The 16,412-nt window shown below is 47.7% G+C and overlaps 2 protein-coding genes across 8 annotated transcripts in view; one reads left to right on the top strand and one right to left on the bottom strand.

Moving 5' to 3' along the window:
- Positions 1-1,420: 1,420 nt before the first annotated feature.
- Positions 1,421-10,780, top strand: TMEM50B (transmembrane protein 50B). Of its 3 annotated transcripts, XR_015285320.1 has the most exons (8): positions 1,421-1,557; positions 5,670-5,966; positions 6,693-6,805; positions 7,351-7,418; positions 8,103-8,195; positions 8,583-8,640; positions 10,085-10,511; positions 10,597-10,780. XR_015285320.1 is itself a non-coding variant. In XM_023926407.2 (7 exons), exons 2-7 carry the CDS (start codon positions 5,868-5,870, stop codon positions 10,128-10,130), a joined length of 477 nt encoding a protein of 158 aa, XP_023782175.1. In that variant the 5' UTR covers positions 1,421-1,557; positions 5,670-5,867; the 3' UTR covers positions 10,131-10,780. The 3 variants fall into 3 exon arrangements, 2 of the variants coding, with proteins under 2 accessions (XP_023782175.1, XP_023782168.1); XM_023926407.2 differs by having other exon boundaries at positions 10,085-10,780; XM_023926400.2 differs by lacking the exons at positions 10,085-10,511; positions 10,597-10,780 and adding an exon at positions 8,781-9,178 and having other exon boundaries at positions 1,473-1,557.
- A 1,172-nt stretch (positions 10,781-11,952) lies between these two features.
- Positions 11,953-16,412, bottom strand: part of IFNGR2 (interferon gamma receptor 2) — a 41,184-nt gene continuing 36,724 nt past the window's right edge. For 3 of the 5 annotated variants that reach the window (XM_086883877.1, XM_086883873.1, XM_086883875.1), the window contains exons 7-8: positions 13,728-14,211; positions 11,953-13,376 (exon numbers count right to left, since the gene is read on the bottom strand). In XM_086883877.1, the coding sequence (XP_086740003.1) occupies positions 14,053-14,211 (159 nt within the window). In that variant the 3' untranslated portion in view covers positions 11,953-13,376; positions 13,728-14,052. The remainder of the gene's footprint in view (positions 13,377-13,727; positions 14,212-16,412) is intronic. The other 2 variants (XM_086883874.1, XM_086883878.1) reach the window with 1 other exon arrangement.

Raw genomic sequence — 16,412 nt, 5'->3', positions numbered from 1 at the left:
CACTTTTATTTTCCCCAGGTATGTAGAGGAGTTCAGTGTTGTCTACAATCTTGTTGTTTTGAGCTCACAAAACCTTAAGAGCAGTGTTTAGTCAATACTAAGGAATATCAACTACTGCACACAGAAAACCCAGGAGAGAATGGCTTCAGAAGGAATTTTTTTGGCTGTCACTGGAATGTTAATTTGAATTTGATAAATGTTATTTTATGACTGTGAAAAAGGGTGCAATCATTGCTGATCCCAGATCCAAAAACACCTTCTTTATTCCTGTTTCTTGGTCTAATCTTGTGGCTTGAAAGGCTTAAGTGACATCTTAATATGAAGACAAAAGATTATATGCATCTATAATTTTATATATTATGAAGATACAATATTTGAGGTATCAGTTTTTCTCAGGGTGAGGATTCTGTTTCTTGCCCAACAGGACAAGTAGGAATGGCTTGAAATAAAGATTTAAACTCAGTGTTGAGAAGAAATTCTTCCCTTCTCTAGGCACTGTAAATGTGGAATCCTGCTGATTTCTGTGTTTCAGAGCAGTAACATCTCAGGATTAATGTGGAGATACAGAGAAGGCTCTGAGGAGGAGGAATAAAGGAGAAGCAAGAGCAGGGCATCTTGTAAAAGAAATACACAAGTGATAAATCTTTATTCTTAGTGGGAGAAGGTTTCCCTCTGAGGGAACAGGGTGTGTGGTGTCTCTGGGCTTGATGGACCAGTGTGTACATGTAAGGTTAAAAAAGGAGGAAAAGAAGACTTTGAGAACAATCTGATTCTTTTAATTCCATGTGTGTGAGATGTGCCCTCTAATCCTCAAAATGCTGACTTTGATCCAGTTCTTCTCTTTGCCCAGAGATTTTATTCACCGTCTGTCTTTTGTCACCTGTTTTGCTGTTTTAGATGGGTTGTTTCATGATGAGTTTATTGACATGTTTCTTACCCCCATATTGCTTGTCCAGTAGGTTCCCTTCCAACCCAGACCATTTCGTGACTGATCCTATGAATTAGAATTTACCAGTGTTTATTAATTCCGTTTAGATTCATTAAACCAGACACCGGACTGAGGTTTAAAAAGCATGTAGGGGTGAAATTAATCTATTTCAACACTGGACGCGCTTGACAATATGATGCTGTTGCCGTGGGGCAGCGGAAGAGGCCGGGGGTCATTCATGGCCGTGTGGGAGGCGGCTCTGGGGCCTGAGGGGGCCGTGAGGGGGCCGTGAGGGGACCGCCATGGCGGGGCCGTGAGGGGACCGCCATGGCGGGGCCGTGAGGAGGCAGCCATGGCGGGGCCGTGAGGGGACCGCCATGGCGGGGCCGTGAGGGGAAGGGGGCGTGGCCCGGAGGAAAAGGCGGGAGCACGCTGGCCCCGCCCCTTCCCTTCCCGCCCGAGCGGGAAAAGGCGGGGCTCGTGGCGTGTAGCGCCTCATTGGCCAATCACAGCGCTGCACCTTCACCCAGCCCCCCGGCTGATGCGCAGCGCTCGGTTCTGATTGGCCAGAGCGTGCGTCAGTCAGGGGGCTCGGTGCCCTCAGGCGGAAGCGGCGCGCCCAGGAGCGGGTACGTGCGGCCGCGCCGGGCCGGGTGGCACCGACACCGGCACCGGGGCGGGAGCGGGATGGGGATGGGGAGAGGGAGAGGGAACGGGATGGGGAGAGAGAGCGGGGTGGAGAGCGGAACCCGGACCGGGAGGGACCCCCCAGGCCGCTCCCCTGGGACACCGGCACGTCCCGGTTTGTCACGGCTTGTCCGGCCCTGAGGACGCACCGCCGGTGCTCCGCGGAGAGTTGGGGTCCGTAGGTGAAGTTAAAGGGAAAATAAAAAAGTCTTGTTTAGTCTGAATAACAATTCCTGTGGTCGGGAGCCGCTGTGGCAGCAGCGTGGGGTCGCGGCTGTCGTGCCCCGTCATGCCCCGGTTCCTCCCGGTGCAGGCCTGAGGCACAGCCCGCCTCTGGAGAATCGCCAAATCCAGGCTTTTATTTCTTATTCTTTTTCCTCTACTTCCTCAAGCCTTCAGACTTTAATAGCCCCCTTCAAAAAGCCCTGCGGCGGGCAGTTTTGGGGCTGAGCAGCGTGTTCCTGTACAGGGATAAATCATGGGTTGGGTAGGGGAACCTCAGAGCCCACCCAGAGCCACCCCAGCCATGGCAGGGACACCTCCCACTGGCCCTGGAATGGAAATTTCTCCAATATCGCTTTTTAATAAGTTTTTCACACGTCCTTGTTTTTGTATAAATTCATTTAAACCTCGTTTCTTTGTTCTTGTCTTTCTGTAGTACTTAATTAGAGATCAGAGCCCAGAGTTGTGGATTAGGGAGAACTGAAACTGCAGGAAATCACTGAAATAAGTGGGGAAATGATAGTGGGGGTAGCAGAAATGTTCACATAAGCTCCTGATTTACTTTTCATCCTCTGTGCATGTGGGGACATGTGTGACCTAAAGGATATTCTAATGAGTTGCTTGTGGAAGGTGCACCTTCTTCAATGAAAACTTGAATATTCTTCATTACCAGCTTCCCTTTTTCCTTCTGTCTTTTCCTCTCCTCTTTGAAACAGATGGTTCTGTTCTTTACTAACCCAATGATATTCCACAATAAGGCGTTTTTCTTCCTGCAGACTTTTTGTATTTCCTTGATTGCTTACAGTATTTTGTTCACGTGAAGTCAGTTCATTTAGGAGAGAAAATCTGATTTTTCAGGTGAAAATGTTGAGCTGCTGTTGTGTTTTCTGTCTGCATGACAGACCAGTGGGGTTAGTGTCAATGCTGGCATCTGCCAGGGGTGGATTTTACAGCTCCAGTTATGCTCACTTTGTTCAGAGTCTCCAGTTTGTTCCTCCAGATGTGTTTTTGTTCGCTGGACACGAGTGAGGAATGTTCTTGGCTGTCCTTGGGAAAGGGGAGGAGGCTGATGGTGGGAAGGGCGTTGAAGGACTGGGAACGCCAAGGGCTTTACCTGTTTCCTCCCTGGGAGGTGTGTGGGTGGAAGAGTTTAAACCAGAGAGTGAGTTCTGCACCTTTATCCAGGTGGGAAATTCCAGCTGGAAGGTGGAATTCCAGCAGAGGTGTGTGTGCAGCCCGAGGAACCTGGGCTGTCCCTGTTAATCCTCGTGGGGACAAACTTCAGCCTGGCTTGTGCTGTCAGTGGAGCCCCAGCTTTGCACTGGGGCTGGTTTATTTAAATGCAGTTTATTGGTTTCTTCTGTTTTTCTAAGGGTGTTGAGCATTTCGGATCATGGGATGTTTGGGTTGGGAAGGACCTCAGAGCCCACCCATTCCCAGCCCAGCCACGGCAGGGCCACCTCCCACTGTCCCAGCTGCTCCCAATGTCCAGCCTGGCCTTGGGCACTGCCAGGGATCCAGGGGCAGCCCCAGCTGCTCTGGCAATTCCATCCCAGCCCCTGTCCACCCTGCCAGGGAACAATTCCTGCCCCAGATCCCAAGATCCAGCCCTGCCCTCTGCCCCTGGCAGCCATTCCCTGGCTCCTGGCCCTGCAGCCCTTGGCAATTGTCTCTCTCCAGCTCTCCTGGGGCTCCTTCAGGCCCTGCAAGGCCACCCTGAGCTCAGCCCAAAGCTTCTCCTGGCCAGGCTGAACAATGGCAGCTGGGCCAGCCTTTGCTGCCAGCAGAGCTGCTCCATCCCTCTGCTCATCCTGGAGCCTCCTCTGGGCTCTCTCCAGCAGCTCCAGCTGCTCCCTGGGCTGGGCCCCAGGGCTGGGGCAGCTCTGCAGGTGGGGTCTCACCTCAGGGGGCTCAGGGCACAATCCCCATCCCTTTCCTGCTTCTTGTTCCCCGGCCCAGGACACCCCTGGCTCTCTGGCTGCCCGTGTCCATTGTCACCTCGTGGCCCTTTTTTCCCACAGGGATTTTCTGCTGAGGTCCCTTGGGCTGTCCCTGGGCTGTGTTCAGGGTGCCCAGAGCAGCTGGGGCTGCCCCTGGATCCCTGGCAGTGCCCAAGGCCAGGCTGGACATTGGGAGCTCCTGGGACAGTGGGAGGTGTCCCTGCCATGGCTGGGCTGGGAATTGGTGGGATTTGAGTCCAAACCAAAGCATTCCATGATTCCCTGTTTGCCTGCAGCCATTCCCAGGCAAGGTCCCTCAGCTCCACAGTGGGGACAGCGACAAGAACAGTGTGGGTGGGTGAGGAACTGGGAGGGGAAAGCAGGAATTGCAGCAGGACAGGAACAGACACAGCTCTGCTCTGAAGAGGAACAGAGAAAGTGGAGCTGTTTAAGAGTGGAAAATGAGGAAGAGCTTTAGGAGCAGTTGTAATTCAGCCCAGGGAGCTGGGAAGGGGCTGGAGAATTCCTGAGGGAGCTGGGAAAGGGGCTGAGCCTGGAGCAAAGGAGGCTCAGGGGGCCCTTGTGGCTCTGCACAAGTCCCTGGCAGGAGGGGACAGCCGGGGGGGGTCGGGCTCTGCTGCCAGGGAACAGGGACAGGAGGAGAGGGAACCTCTCCAGCCTCAGGCTGGGCCAGGGGAGGCTCAAGTTAGAGATTAAAAAGAAAATTTCCATGCCAGAGTGGTCAGAACTTGGAAAGAGTTGCCCAGAGTGGTGGTGGGGTCCCTGTCCCTGGTGGTGTCCCAGAGATGTCTGGAGGTGGCCCTTGGGGACAGGGTTTGGGGCTGGTGCTGGGTGGGACTGGATGATCTCAAGGGGCTTTTCCCACCCTGATCCTGGAGTTGTGTAGGAGCCCTGTGATTCCTTGGTGAAGCTGTGGGACAAGCAGGGATGTGACCATTGCCAGGGAAAGGTGTCACTGAGGAGAATAACCAGGTGGCTGAGCCCAGATTAAAGTTACAGATTAAAGTAATTTGGGAATTGATTGATTGATTTTAATATCTAAAGTGGTATCACAAGTGTGGGTTTCTGGAACTGGGTTCTGGAGGACAAACTTCTGCATCTTTTCTACAGGAGGTGACCTGTGTTTATAGCATAGACAAATTGTTTATTTATTGATTTTTATTCCACTTCGTGTCACTGCTGTTATCAACCAGAAAATGTTCTCCATCAGTCTGTGCTGTCACACAGTTGTGAAGGACCTTTTTGTTAGTCTTTACCAAATGGCTGGAAATGAATTATGGCAGGTTGGGAAATGCAGAATTGACAATACTAAACCAAATTAGAATGGTGCTAAGAGCAGTTGTGAGTCAGTTAATTAACTTTGCTTTACTCTTCCCATATTTGAAGTTCCCTGTGACCTTCTGTCTGTGCAGCAAGACCTTCTTTACCCTCAGAACCAGTTGATTTGCTGAGTTAGGCTCTTTTTCTCTGTGTTAAAAAAGGCACTAAATCATTTTATCTGTCAGATTGGAGACTGTTAGTATATTAGTAAATATTGGTGTTTAATCGAGACTCCTTGATATGACTTAATGACCAAGTTCTGTCATAAGATTTTGGGTTGTGTGGTGATTTTGTTTTGTAGTTCTGTGTAAGGGAGGCTGTTTAGTGAACATAGCCCCATGCAGCATCAGTAGAGTTTATTATCATGGAATGGTTTGGGAGGGCTTTAAAACAAATCTAAAGCAAATCCTGCGGGCGGGGCAGATTCCATCGGGAGGTTCTGTATAAAAACCTGGATTCTGTAAAAACCCCCAGACTGTAACTCAGGAGAGTTGTCCAACACCTCGAGACGTTCCTGGCTGATGCTGACCTCCCCCTTGGCTGTGTTTCAGGCACTCAGGAGCGGCTGTTGATGGAAGAGCCCAGGAGCGAGCGCCGAGGCAGCGGGGCCGCGACAGCCGTGGCCAGGGCAGCGACAGCCGTGGCCAGGGCAGCCTGAGCTGTGGCCTGGGCAGTGAGAGCACTGCCTGGGCAGCCAGAGCCGTGGCCAGAGCAGTGAGAGCACTGCCTGGGCAGCCAGAGCCGTGGTCATGGCAGGGTTCCTGGACAATTTCCGCTGGCCCGAGTGTGAGTGCATCGACTGGAGTGAGCGCCGCAACGCCATCGCCTCCATCGTGGCCGGGGTGCTGGTGAGCCGGGGCACAGCGGGCTGGGGACACACACAGGCACACTTGTGCCTCAAGTTCTGTCAGTTCTCCCTCCTAACTTCCCTAAATCCAGCCCAAAATCCAGCCTCTGCTTCCAGGGGGCACTGTGGGGTTGTCAGCAGTGTTTTCACAAGTCCTGTGATGTTGCTGATCATGAACCATTTCTGCTCTCTCTTCTTGAAAAAGAATTCCTCGTGGATGTCCTGCAGAATTGGATCTGTTAGAACTGCTCTGTTCTGCATCATCTCCATCTCATGTGTGTTTAGTCTGGATTCTTGTTCTTAATGGGGAGCAAGGAACTGGGAATTTCACAGAATCCTGGAAGGGTTTGTGTTGGGAAGGACCTCAGAGCCCACCCAGAGCCCCCTGCCATGGCAGGGCCACCTCCCACTGTCCCAGCTGCTCCCAATGTCCAGCCTGGCCTTGGGCACTGCCAGGGATCCAGGGGCAGCCCCAGCTGCTCTGGGTATAAATTTATCCATACCCCACTCCTTAATTTGAGCAGAAATTGTGGCTGACTCCCAAACACTCCTCTGAAAACAGGAACGTTGAGATTTGTGCAGGCACTGCCCGTCCAACACATTTAAACCACTTTCCAGAAGATCTGGTGCTGGTTAGAATCCAGTTAAGCCAGTGCTGCCCAGAGCCCTGGCCTGGTTTCCCTGCCTGTCCTGTGCCCCCAGGCTCACCCCCTGTGTCTGTGCCCAGTTTTTCACAGGCTGGTGGATCATGATCGATGCTGCCGTGGTTTATCCCAAGCCGGAGCAGCTGAACCACGCCTTCCACACCTGCGGGGTCTTCTCCACGCTGGCCTTCTTCATGTGAGTCTTGGAGACAGGGAGCCCTCGCCAATAAACACCACAAACCAAACCAGCCTCTGCTGACAGTGTGTCCAGCAGGGATAAATCAGAGAATCAGGGAATGGTTTGGCTTGGGAGGGACCTCAAAGCCCATCCAGTGTCACCTCCCACTGTCCCAGGCTGCTCCAGGCCCTGTCCAGCCTGGCCTTGGGCACTGCCAGGGATGGAGAATCCAGTACTGACCTCAATATGAAACAATTTAACTGCATTTCCCTCTGTTTTTACCATTTTTACAGCTGTTCCTTGCCCAAAACTTCCTCAAACGGGAGGGGTAACAATAGCCTGGCTTTCTTTGTAGAGATGTAAATAAAACAACAGCTTTTATTGAATCATTCAATATTGGCAAGGAAAAAGGATGATTTGGGATTTGTGGCTACACAGATTGCCAGGGAATATCCCCAGAATTTGTCACATGTTAAAAAAAAAAATAAAAAGCTGGGGTTTTACTTGGAACTCTCCATTGATTTTCTGTAGCCTGAAGTGAATCTCCTTTTTTTTGTCCCCAGGATAAATGCTGTATCAAATGCACAGGTGAGAGGAGACAGCTACAGTGATGGATGCTTAGGAAGAACAGGTAAATAAACTACAAATCCTGCTCAGGTGAAGGACTGATCATTTATCTCTGGGGATTTTCCCAAGTGGAAGTGAAAGAAATTATCAGAAGATAAGGAGTAGGAGAGAATTTCTGTGAATTAATTTCTTTACAGAATTAACCTTTGGAGATAAGTGCTGGCTTTGTTAAAAAGGGAACTTGGTGAAATTCAGCTTCTGGATGTCTTGGCTTCCTAAACCTTCCCTGCAAAAGCTGGATAGCTGCTGGGAGAAATCAGTTCCTGCCTGGGGGTAGCTCTGGAGCAGGAATTCCCTAGGGATGTGTCAGAAACATTTCCAGTTCCTCTGTGTCACTGCTCTGGGTGTCCCTGGACCTGCTGTCCTCTCTGCTTCCATTCATAATTCCCTATTTCCCACATGGATCCCAGCAGCCTTTTCCATGGGATTTGTACATTTGGAGGGAGTTAACTGCTATTTGAAGTGGCCTGTGGTGCTTTTTTTGTGTGTCATTCATGATCCAGCTCCTGAGAACGTTTGCACAGGAATTTTTCCTTCCCAGTGACTGAGAAGTGGATTTTGTCCTTGATCCTTGGGTTTAACCCTTTCAATTCATGCCCTTAGTGAGATCATGTATTCCATCCTCCCAGAGGAGCAGCTGGATTGCCTGGCCCTGAGGATAAAATCCACATTTCACTCTCCCCTGCAGGGGCTCGGATCTGGCTCTTCATCGGCTTCATGTTGATGTTTGGATCCCTCATTGCTTCCATGTGGATTCTCTTTGGAGCTTATGTCACACAGAGTAAGTTTGGGTATCTTCTCTTCCAGGAAAGTGCTTTTCCTGTCAGCTTTTGGTAGGAAATCCACAGGGATGGAAGCCTGTGGTCTATGGAAAATCCAAGCCACAGCATCCAGGTTTCAGTCTGAGATTGATACTGGAATATTCTGTTAAACCCAGCTCCCAGTAACAGGAATATCCTGTTAAACCCAGTAACAGGAATATCCTGTTAAACTCAGCTCCCAGTAACTGGAATATTCTGTTAAACCCAGCTCCCAGTAACAGGAATACTCTGTTAAACCCAGTAACTGGAATATTCTGTTAAACTCAGCTCCCAGTAACTGGAATATCCTGTTAAACCCACCTGCCATGACTAAAGAACTGAGTGTTTCCTGTGTTCCTCCTCTGCAGACACTAATGTGTACCCTGGATTAGCAGTGTTTTTCCAGAATGCATTAATATTTTTCAGGTAAGTTACCTGGGCAATTTCCCCTCCTTCCAAAAGGGACTTTCCTGCTTCCACACATTGATCCTCCAGGCAGGGCAGCTGTGTTTTCTCCTCCCTTAGCTGCAGAGCTTAGAAACAAGGTTTGATTTGCCCCTGCCCAGGCTCTTGGCTCCCCCACACTCCTGTTGGTCCAGCTGTCTCTGCTCCCCCTGGATGAACAGCTCTGGAATGTGGATGGCCAGGGATGCACAGAGTTTTCTGGATGAGGGATTGCCAGTGTCTTTGGAAAATGGCAATCATTCACCTCTGTCCTCCAATCCCTTGGTTTCCCTCCCAGCAGAGCCAGCTGGGGGGTTCAATTCCCCTGTTCCAGACTATTTCACACCAATGCCTCAGTTCTCTGGTACTTGATATTCCCTGGATTTCCTTTCACTGCCTGAGCTCACTGTTAGAAAGAGTGGTACTTCCTTTTTTGTAGGAGCATGCTGCTGTGTTTTGTAACAGCACACTGGATTTATTTCAAATAATATTATTAAATCTATTGTGTAACAGTTGAAAATCAATTTGGAGTCTCTAATAACTCTTTTTAGCTGCATGCAGCTAATGCATTAGCAAAATGCATTTTGCAACCCATGGATTTTATTAATGAAAGGCACTGAAAGTGTTGAACAGTGTCAGTTCTGAGATCAGTCACTGAAAAGTTTCATCTCAGCTCCTTCCAATTCCTGGCTGATCCTTTTCCTTCCAGCCCCACACCAGATGCTTTGCAGTGACCTGGATTGATGGGATCTGGGAAATGAGGGATATTCCTGCAGGGAACAGCAGCTCCTAAATCCCCTCTGGAATTGAAAAGGGAAACTGCTGAAGGCAGATTTTGTGCCTGAAATTTTTAGCCTTATTCAGAATCCCAGGTTTGGGTTGGAAGGGACCTTAAATCCCATCCAGTGTCACCTGGGCAGGGACAACTTCCACTATCCCAGGTGGCTCCAAACCCTGGCCAGCCTGGCCTGGGACACTGCCAGGGATGGGGCAGCCAAAACGTGGAATTTTGGAAATCAAATTGTAATGTGGATCTGATTCTCTACCACAGGCTTGATATTCTTTCTGATTGTTCACAAAAATGGAGTTGTTTAGGTTTCATCCCAGCACATCCTGTCATGTTGAGCTGATTCCCAGGTGCCAGAGTGAGACTTGCTGCTCTGGACTCCTTGAATTTCATAAATCCCAGGCTTTTCCTTCAGAAGGGCTGTGAAACTGGATGGGTTTTTTGTCTGAGCTTCAGTTTGCTCCCACAGTTCCAGCCGTGCACGAGAAATCAAACACAAACACCAAACCCAAATCCTGATGTGACCAAAAGTTCAGGGCTGGGCTGGTGACTTGCACAGGATAAGATTTAAGGATACTGTTAAAATTACCTTGTGTGTGGTCTGATTTTTATTTTATTTCTTGTATTTTCTCCCCCCAGCACTCTGATCTACAAGTTTGGGAGAACAGAAGAGCTGTGGGGCTGAGCTCCCTGCTGGCCTGTGCTTAGCATAGTTGCCACGTGGTTCTTGTACGTAGATGATTCACAGTCCTTTGTCCTTGGTTTGCTTCCCAAACTGGTGGAACTGAGACAATTCCAGGCTCTGTCCGAAGCTCCTCTTTTCCCAGGACACACTTGTGAATATGTACATAGGACTGGATCTATCATTTCAAAGGGAATGGCAGGCTGCCAGGCTTTCCTGCTGACATCTCCAGGCTTTCTCCTTCAAATCCACGGCTTTCCATCTTCCAAAGCTCCCCGTGTCCCAGGCTTCAGCCAACAAGTAGTGAGCAAACAGGACAGAGCCCATCCCTGGAGCAGGGGCTGGGATAAGAGCTGATTTTAAGAATTTTATATTATTGTTCAGGTAAATATAAAGTAGCTTCTTTTTTTTTTTTTTCCTTCTTTTGGTAAAAGGTTATGGGTTTTTAAGCGAGTCCTACACTCAGCAGGTTGTGCATGGCAAAGCAAAGTATTCCTGACTTGTGATGGCTCTGGCACAAAGGACATTTGCTGGCACCACAGTCCTTGGGATTAATTTCATGCTGCTCAGTGTAAGAGATACCAGTTGGTATTTAATGTATTTCCTGATATTAGAATAATAATAATAATAAAAAAACAAAAACCTCCAACAAACTGTTGCCAGTTCTACTCGATATAAAGAATAAATGAGTCAGAGCAATGTCTTGCTGCTGGTGGCAGTGTCAGTGTCTCCAGGGGAAGCTGTTTGCTGATAAATTGAATTCTCCTGACCTCTTCCCTCTCTGCTTAAAAGGTAGTGGGGTATAGATGGATTTATTGCTCAACCTTGTAATAATTTCAATTTTCAATAAATTCTAGCAGTGACTCACACCCAGTTTTAGGGCTGCTGTTACCCCAGTTAAAATGTATTTATCTCTTACATTTTATGGCCCTTTCCATTAATGAATTATTGAAATCCAGTTTCATCTCAGTGGAGTGAAACAGAAAGTGAGGCTGAGGATGTTTCTTATCCCTGGAGTGTTCCTGTAGATCCATTTGCTGGGGGTGAGTCCTTCTCACGAGTTCTCTGTGGTTTTTACAGCATTTGCCTCTCCCCTGGGTCCCAAGGCTTTTACAGCTCCCCAAATCAAGGCTGCTGCCTCAGTGGTGTCAGGGCTGAGTGGAAATGCAGTGCTGGTGACTGGAAGCTCTTTGTCACCTTCTCCAGGTGGGAATTGCTGCAGGGGCAGGAGCTCTGGAGCTGTCCTGGCTGCAGCAACCCCATCCCCCTGGCTGCAATTCCAGAAAGCTGCAATAAAAGTGAATTCAGATGCCCAAAACAGTGAATTCCCAGGGAAATTGTACAGGAACTCACCTTGGCACAAGGCTTGCACCACCCAGTAAAGCCAGGCTTTGTCTTCAGGCCTGGCAGCTTTCCTTGTCCTGCCCAGGAGCTTGGGAATGTTTGTTGGATTCTTTAGGAAGTCAGGAAGGAGCGTGGCCTGGAACTAATCCTGTAACAACTCCCAGTGCCAGGATCTTGTGCCTGGACTTGGAACTTGAACATGCAAGCCAGGCTGGGAGAGCTGGGGGTGCTCAGCTGGAGAGGAGAAGCTGCAGGGAGAGCTCAGAGCCCCTTGCAGGGCCTGAAGGGGCTCCAGGAGAGCTGGAGAGGGACTGGGGACAAGGGCTGCAGGGCCAGGAGCCAGGGAATGGCTGCCAGGGGCAGGGGACACTTTAAACTTGGCACAAACCAAGGGGACAGGGAGGGCTCAGTGACAACAACCCTGGAGTTACTCCCAGAAAACGCTTTTTAATTGTTTGTGTAAAAATATTTAACAAGCCAATCCAGGACAGTGTTTATTCAGGAATGCACACAGGACAGCAGTCCAGGGTTTATTCAGGAATACACACAGATACTCCCAGGAGCTTTTAACTTTATTTCTGGGTGAGTTTGCTTGTTCCTTTTTGTGAGCTGTGCCCTTTGTTCCCAGCCCAGCCTCAGAGTTTGGGTGATTCAAGCAGGCCTGGTGCTGATGTGACCATTCCCACATGAGTCAGCCTTCCCTGAAACTCCCCTGTCAGCAGCCTGGCTGATCCCAAGGGATGAGATCTGTTTTAAGGAACCTGATGAAGCTTTTGGAAAGGCTGCTGGAAAGGCTGAGACAGTGGCACCAGCTTTGCCAGGGCCACTTCCAAACCAGCCACTTCCAAACAAAAAAACCACATTTCTTACTGCTTTTTTTTAAACAATTCATATCAATTTTCTGGTATCAAACCCAGGAAAAAAACCCAAAAAACAAACCAAACCAAACAACTCCATCTTTTTACTACAGAAGAGGTTCATTTGTTCTTTGTGCTTTATTGGACACTCCAGCCCCCACTGGGGGTGATGTGGGGTTTAACTTGGGCTCTTCTGCTTTAAGGCACTAAAACCAGAAAACTCTGAGTCAGCTCCTGCTGGTGTCAACAGGAGCTTTTAGTGTGTGACAGTGACTGATACAGGCTGTAAAAAACTCGGAGCAAAATTCTTCTCAGGTCCTTTGTGGTGTGCAGGGCCCTGGGCTGGCTGCAGGAGCAGATTAATGCTTGCAGGAGGCAGATACGAGCAGACCTCTCTGGGAGGGGTTCTTGGCACAGGCTCATCCCAAGGAAAGTACCTACAAATTTCTTTATAGTTTGTGCTGCACTTGAAATGATTCAGGAAAGCAGACTGGAGTGGGTAGAATGGGAGTATTATTGCAAAACCAGCAGAAATGGAATTTACACTGCAACTCTTCGCTCCCTGAAAAGTCCCAGGTTATCCCATATCAATAAAGTGCTATTATTCCTCCAAGCTGGGGTGGGAATTTCCCCCTTTTATCCACCTGTCTTCAGGCAGTTTAGTGTTCCTTTCCTTTCCCTTCCACACTCCCTCTTCCCAGTGCCTTTGGCAGAGCGAGGAGTCGGGGGAGCCGGGCAGAGGCCCCTGGAGCATCAGGATCCGTGTTCAGGATTGTCCTGTGATCCCAGGCTCCCTGTTCAGGATTGTCCTGTGATCCCAGGCTCCCTGTTCAGGATTGTCCTGTGATCCCAGGATCCGTGTTCAGGATTGTCCTGTGATCCCAGGATCCGTGTTCAGGATTATCCTGTGATCCCAGGATCTGTGTTCAGGATTATCCTGTGATCCCAGGATCCGTGTTCAGGATTGTCCTGTGATCCCAGGATCTGTGTTCAGGATTGTCCTGTGATCCCAGGATCCGTGTTCAGGATTATCCTGTGATCCCAGGATCTGTGTTCAGGGCTGTCCTGTGATCCCAGGATCTGTGTTCAGGATTGTCCTGTGATCCCAGGATCTGTGTTCAGGGCTGTCCTGTGATCCCAGGATCCGTGTTCAGGGCTGTCCTGTGATCCCAGGCTCCCTGTTCAGGATTGTCCTGTGATCCCAGGATCCGTGTTCAGGATTATCCTGTGATCCCAGGATCTGTGTTCAGGATTGTCCTGTGATCCCAGGATCTGTGTTCAGGGCTGTCCTGTGTTCCCAGGATCCGTGTTCAGGGCTGTTCTGTGATCCCAGGATCTGTGTTCAGGATTGTCCTGTGATCCCAGGATCTGTGTTCAGGATTGTCCTGTGATCCCAGGCTCCCTGTTCAGGATTGTCCTGTGATCCCAGGATCTGTGTTCAGGGCTGTCCTGTGATCCCAGGCTCCCTGTTCAGGATTGTCCTGTGATCCCAGGATCCGTGTTCAGGATTATCCTGTGATCCCAGGCTCCCTGTTCAGGATTGTCCTGTGATCCCAGGCTCCCTGTTCAGGATTGTCCTGTGATCCCAGGCTCCCTGTTCAGGATTGTCCTGTGATCCCAGGATCCGTGTTCAGGATTATCCTGTGATCCCAGGCTCCCTGTTCAGGGCTGTCCTGCCAGCAGCCATGGGAGCAGCCTCTGGCCAGTCCTGGGGCAGGTGACACTCACTGGGGTGTCCCCTCAGTGTCCCCCCTGTCCCTGGAGGTGTCGGGTGAAGGATCCTCATCCTCCAGGCCACTTCCTTCTCCAACCACCAGGGCCTGGGGCTCCTCCTCAGCAGGACTGTACAGCTCCAAGCCAGACAAGCCAGGGTCCCTCAGGAACTGGAAAAAACCACAAAACACCAGGTTTAAGCTCCCTGTTAGAAACCCCAGAGCCAACAAATTGTTCCAGCCCAGAACCCACAGCAGGCGCTGCTACCTGGATATTCCATCCTGGATTCCTTGAGACTACACTAAACAAAGAAAATGTTTCAAAAACCCCTTAGTTCTGTGGGGGAAAAGAAATAAATTACCCCTCCAATACCCCTTCAAGTGAGGTAAAGCAGCTGCAATTCCTGGTTGGGTGTTTGGTTGTTGTTTTTAAATAAATTTTGGGCAATCTTTCCATGCCAGTGGGAGCTGCAGCTTCTGCTGTCACCAGCAATCCTGACATTCTGCCCATGCAGCCACCCTTGACTTCCCCTTCCCTCCAAAACTCACTCAGCAGCTCTCCAAGGGCAATAAATCAAACATCCCTTTTTTTTCCTTCTTCTCTTATCCCAGGCTGATCCTGTTTAGAAATTCACATTATAAACATCCTGCCAGACTTTCTTTTCCTGTCCCAGGCTGATCCTTTTTAGGAATTCACTTTATAATCATCCTCCCAGATCCCTTTTCCTCCTTCTCCTATCCTAGGCTGATCCTTTTTAAAAATCCACATTTTAAACACTCTGCCAATTCCCTTCTTTTCCTATCCCAGGCTGATCCTGTTTAGAAATTCACATTATAAACATCCTGCCAGTTCCCTTTTCTTCCTTCTCTATCCCAGGCTGATCCTTTTTAAAAATCCACATTTTAAACACTCTGCCAGTTCCCTTGTTTTCCTATCCCAGGCTGATCCTGTTTAGAAATTCAATTTATAATCATCCTGCCAGATCATTTCTTTTCCTTCTTTTCCTATCCCAGGCTGATCCTTTTTAGGAATTCATTTTATAATCATTCTCCCAGATCCCTCCTTTTCCTTCTTCTCCTATCACAGGCTGATCCTTTTTAGGAATTCACTTTATAAACATCCTGCCAGATCATTTCTTTTCCTATCCCAGGCTGATCCTGTTTAGAAATTCACATTATAAACATCCTGCCAGTTCCTTTTTCCTTCTTCTCCTATCCCAGGCTGATCCCTTTCAGAAATCCACATTTTAAATACTCTGCCAATTCCCTTCTTTTCCTTCTTTTCCTGTTCTAGGCTGATTCCTTTTAGAAATTCACATTTTAAACACTCTGCCATTTTGCTGGCAGTGTCCTGCCCCATCCCAGGCCCTGCTGTGCAGGAGGATCCACTTTTGCTGCTCATTAATCTGGAAAATTCCCCAGAGCACAGGCTGAGCCTCAGGCCTTGCAGGTCCTTTGCACTGTTTGAATATCCTGAATAATTCCTTTTTTTATTATTATTTTAATACCCAGAACAATTGTTTTTATTATTAACACCCTGTACAGTTATTTTTGAAAGTATTTTAAAACCCAGAAAATATTTTTTTAACTATTTTAATACCCCCATACAAGGACTTTCTTAATATTTTATTACCATCTACAAGGATATATTATTATTATTATTATTATTATTATTATTATTATTATTATTATTATTATTATTATTATTATATCATTATTATCATTATTACTATTATTATCATTATCATCAGAGAAAGGAATTTTTTACTATTTTAATACCCTATACAAGGATTATTTTATTATTATTAATAACCTGCACAAACATTTTTTTTACTACATTAATACTCTGTACTAAGATTTTTTTTAACTGTTTTCATACCCTGTACAAGGATTTTAAAGTTATTATTATTTCAATACACTGTACAAGGATATTTTACTATTTTATCATACTCACAAGCATTTTTTTACTCTTTTAATACCCTGCACAATTATTTTTTAATTTTAATACTTTGTATATGATGAATTTTTTAGTTCTTTTAACACCCTACACAATTATTTTACTGTTTTAATACCCCACACAAGGATTTTTTACTAAATTAATACCCTGTACAAAGACTCTTTTTACTATTTAATACCCTGTATGAGGATATTTTACTGTTTTAATATACTCACAGGGATTTTTTTACTCTTAATACCCTGCACAATTGTTTGTTAATTATTTTAATATCTTCTACAAGGAGTTTTTAATTATTTTAATACTGTAAACAATTTTTTTACTATTTTAATACCTTGCACAAGGATTTTTTTTACTATTTTAATACCCTGTACAAGGAAATTTTATATTTTAATATAATTACATGGATTTTTTATTA

Source organism: Cyanistes caeruleus, chromosome 3 (assembly GCF_971803275.1).
Source record: "Cyanistes caeruleus chromosome 3, bCyaCae1.hap1.1, whole genome shotgun sequence".
Lineage (NCBI taxonomy): Eukaryota > Metazoa > Chordata > Aves > Passeriformes > Paridae > Cyanistes > Cyanistes caeruleus.
The sequence above is the reverse complement of the archived record's forward strand: the minus strand, read 5'-3'. Positions and strand labels throughout refer to the sequence as shown.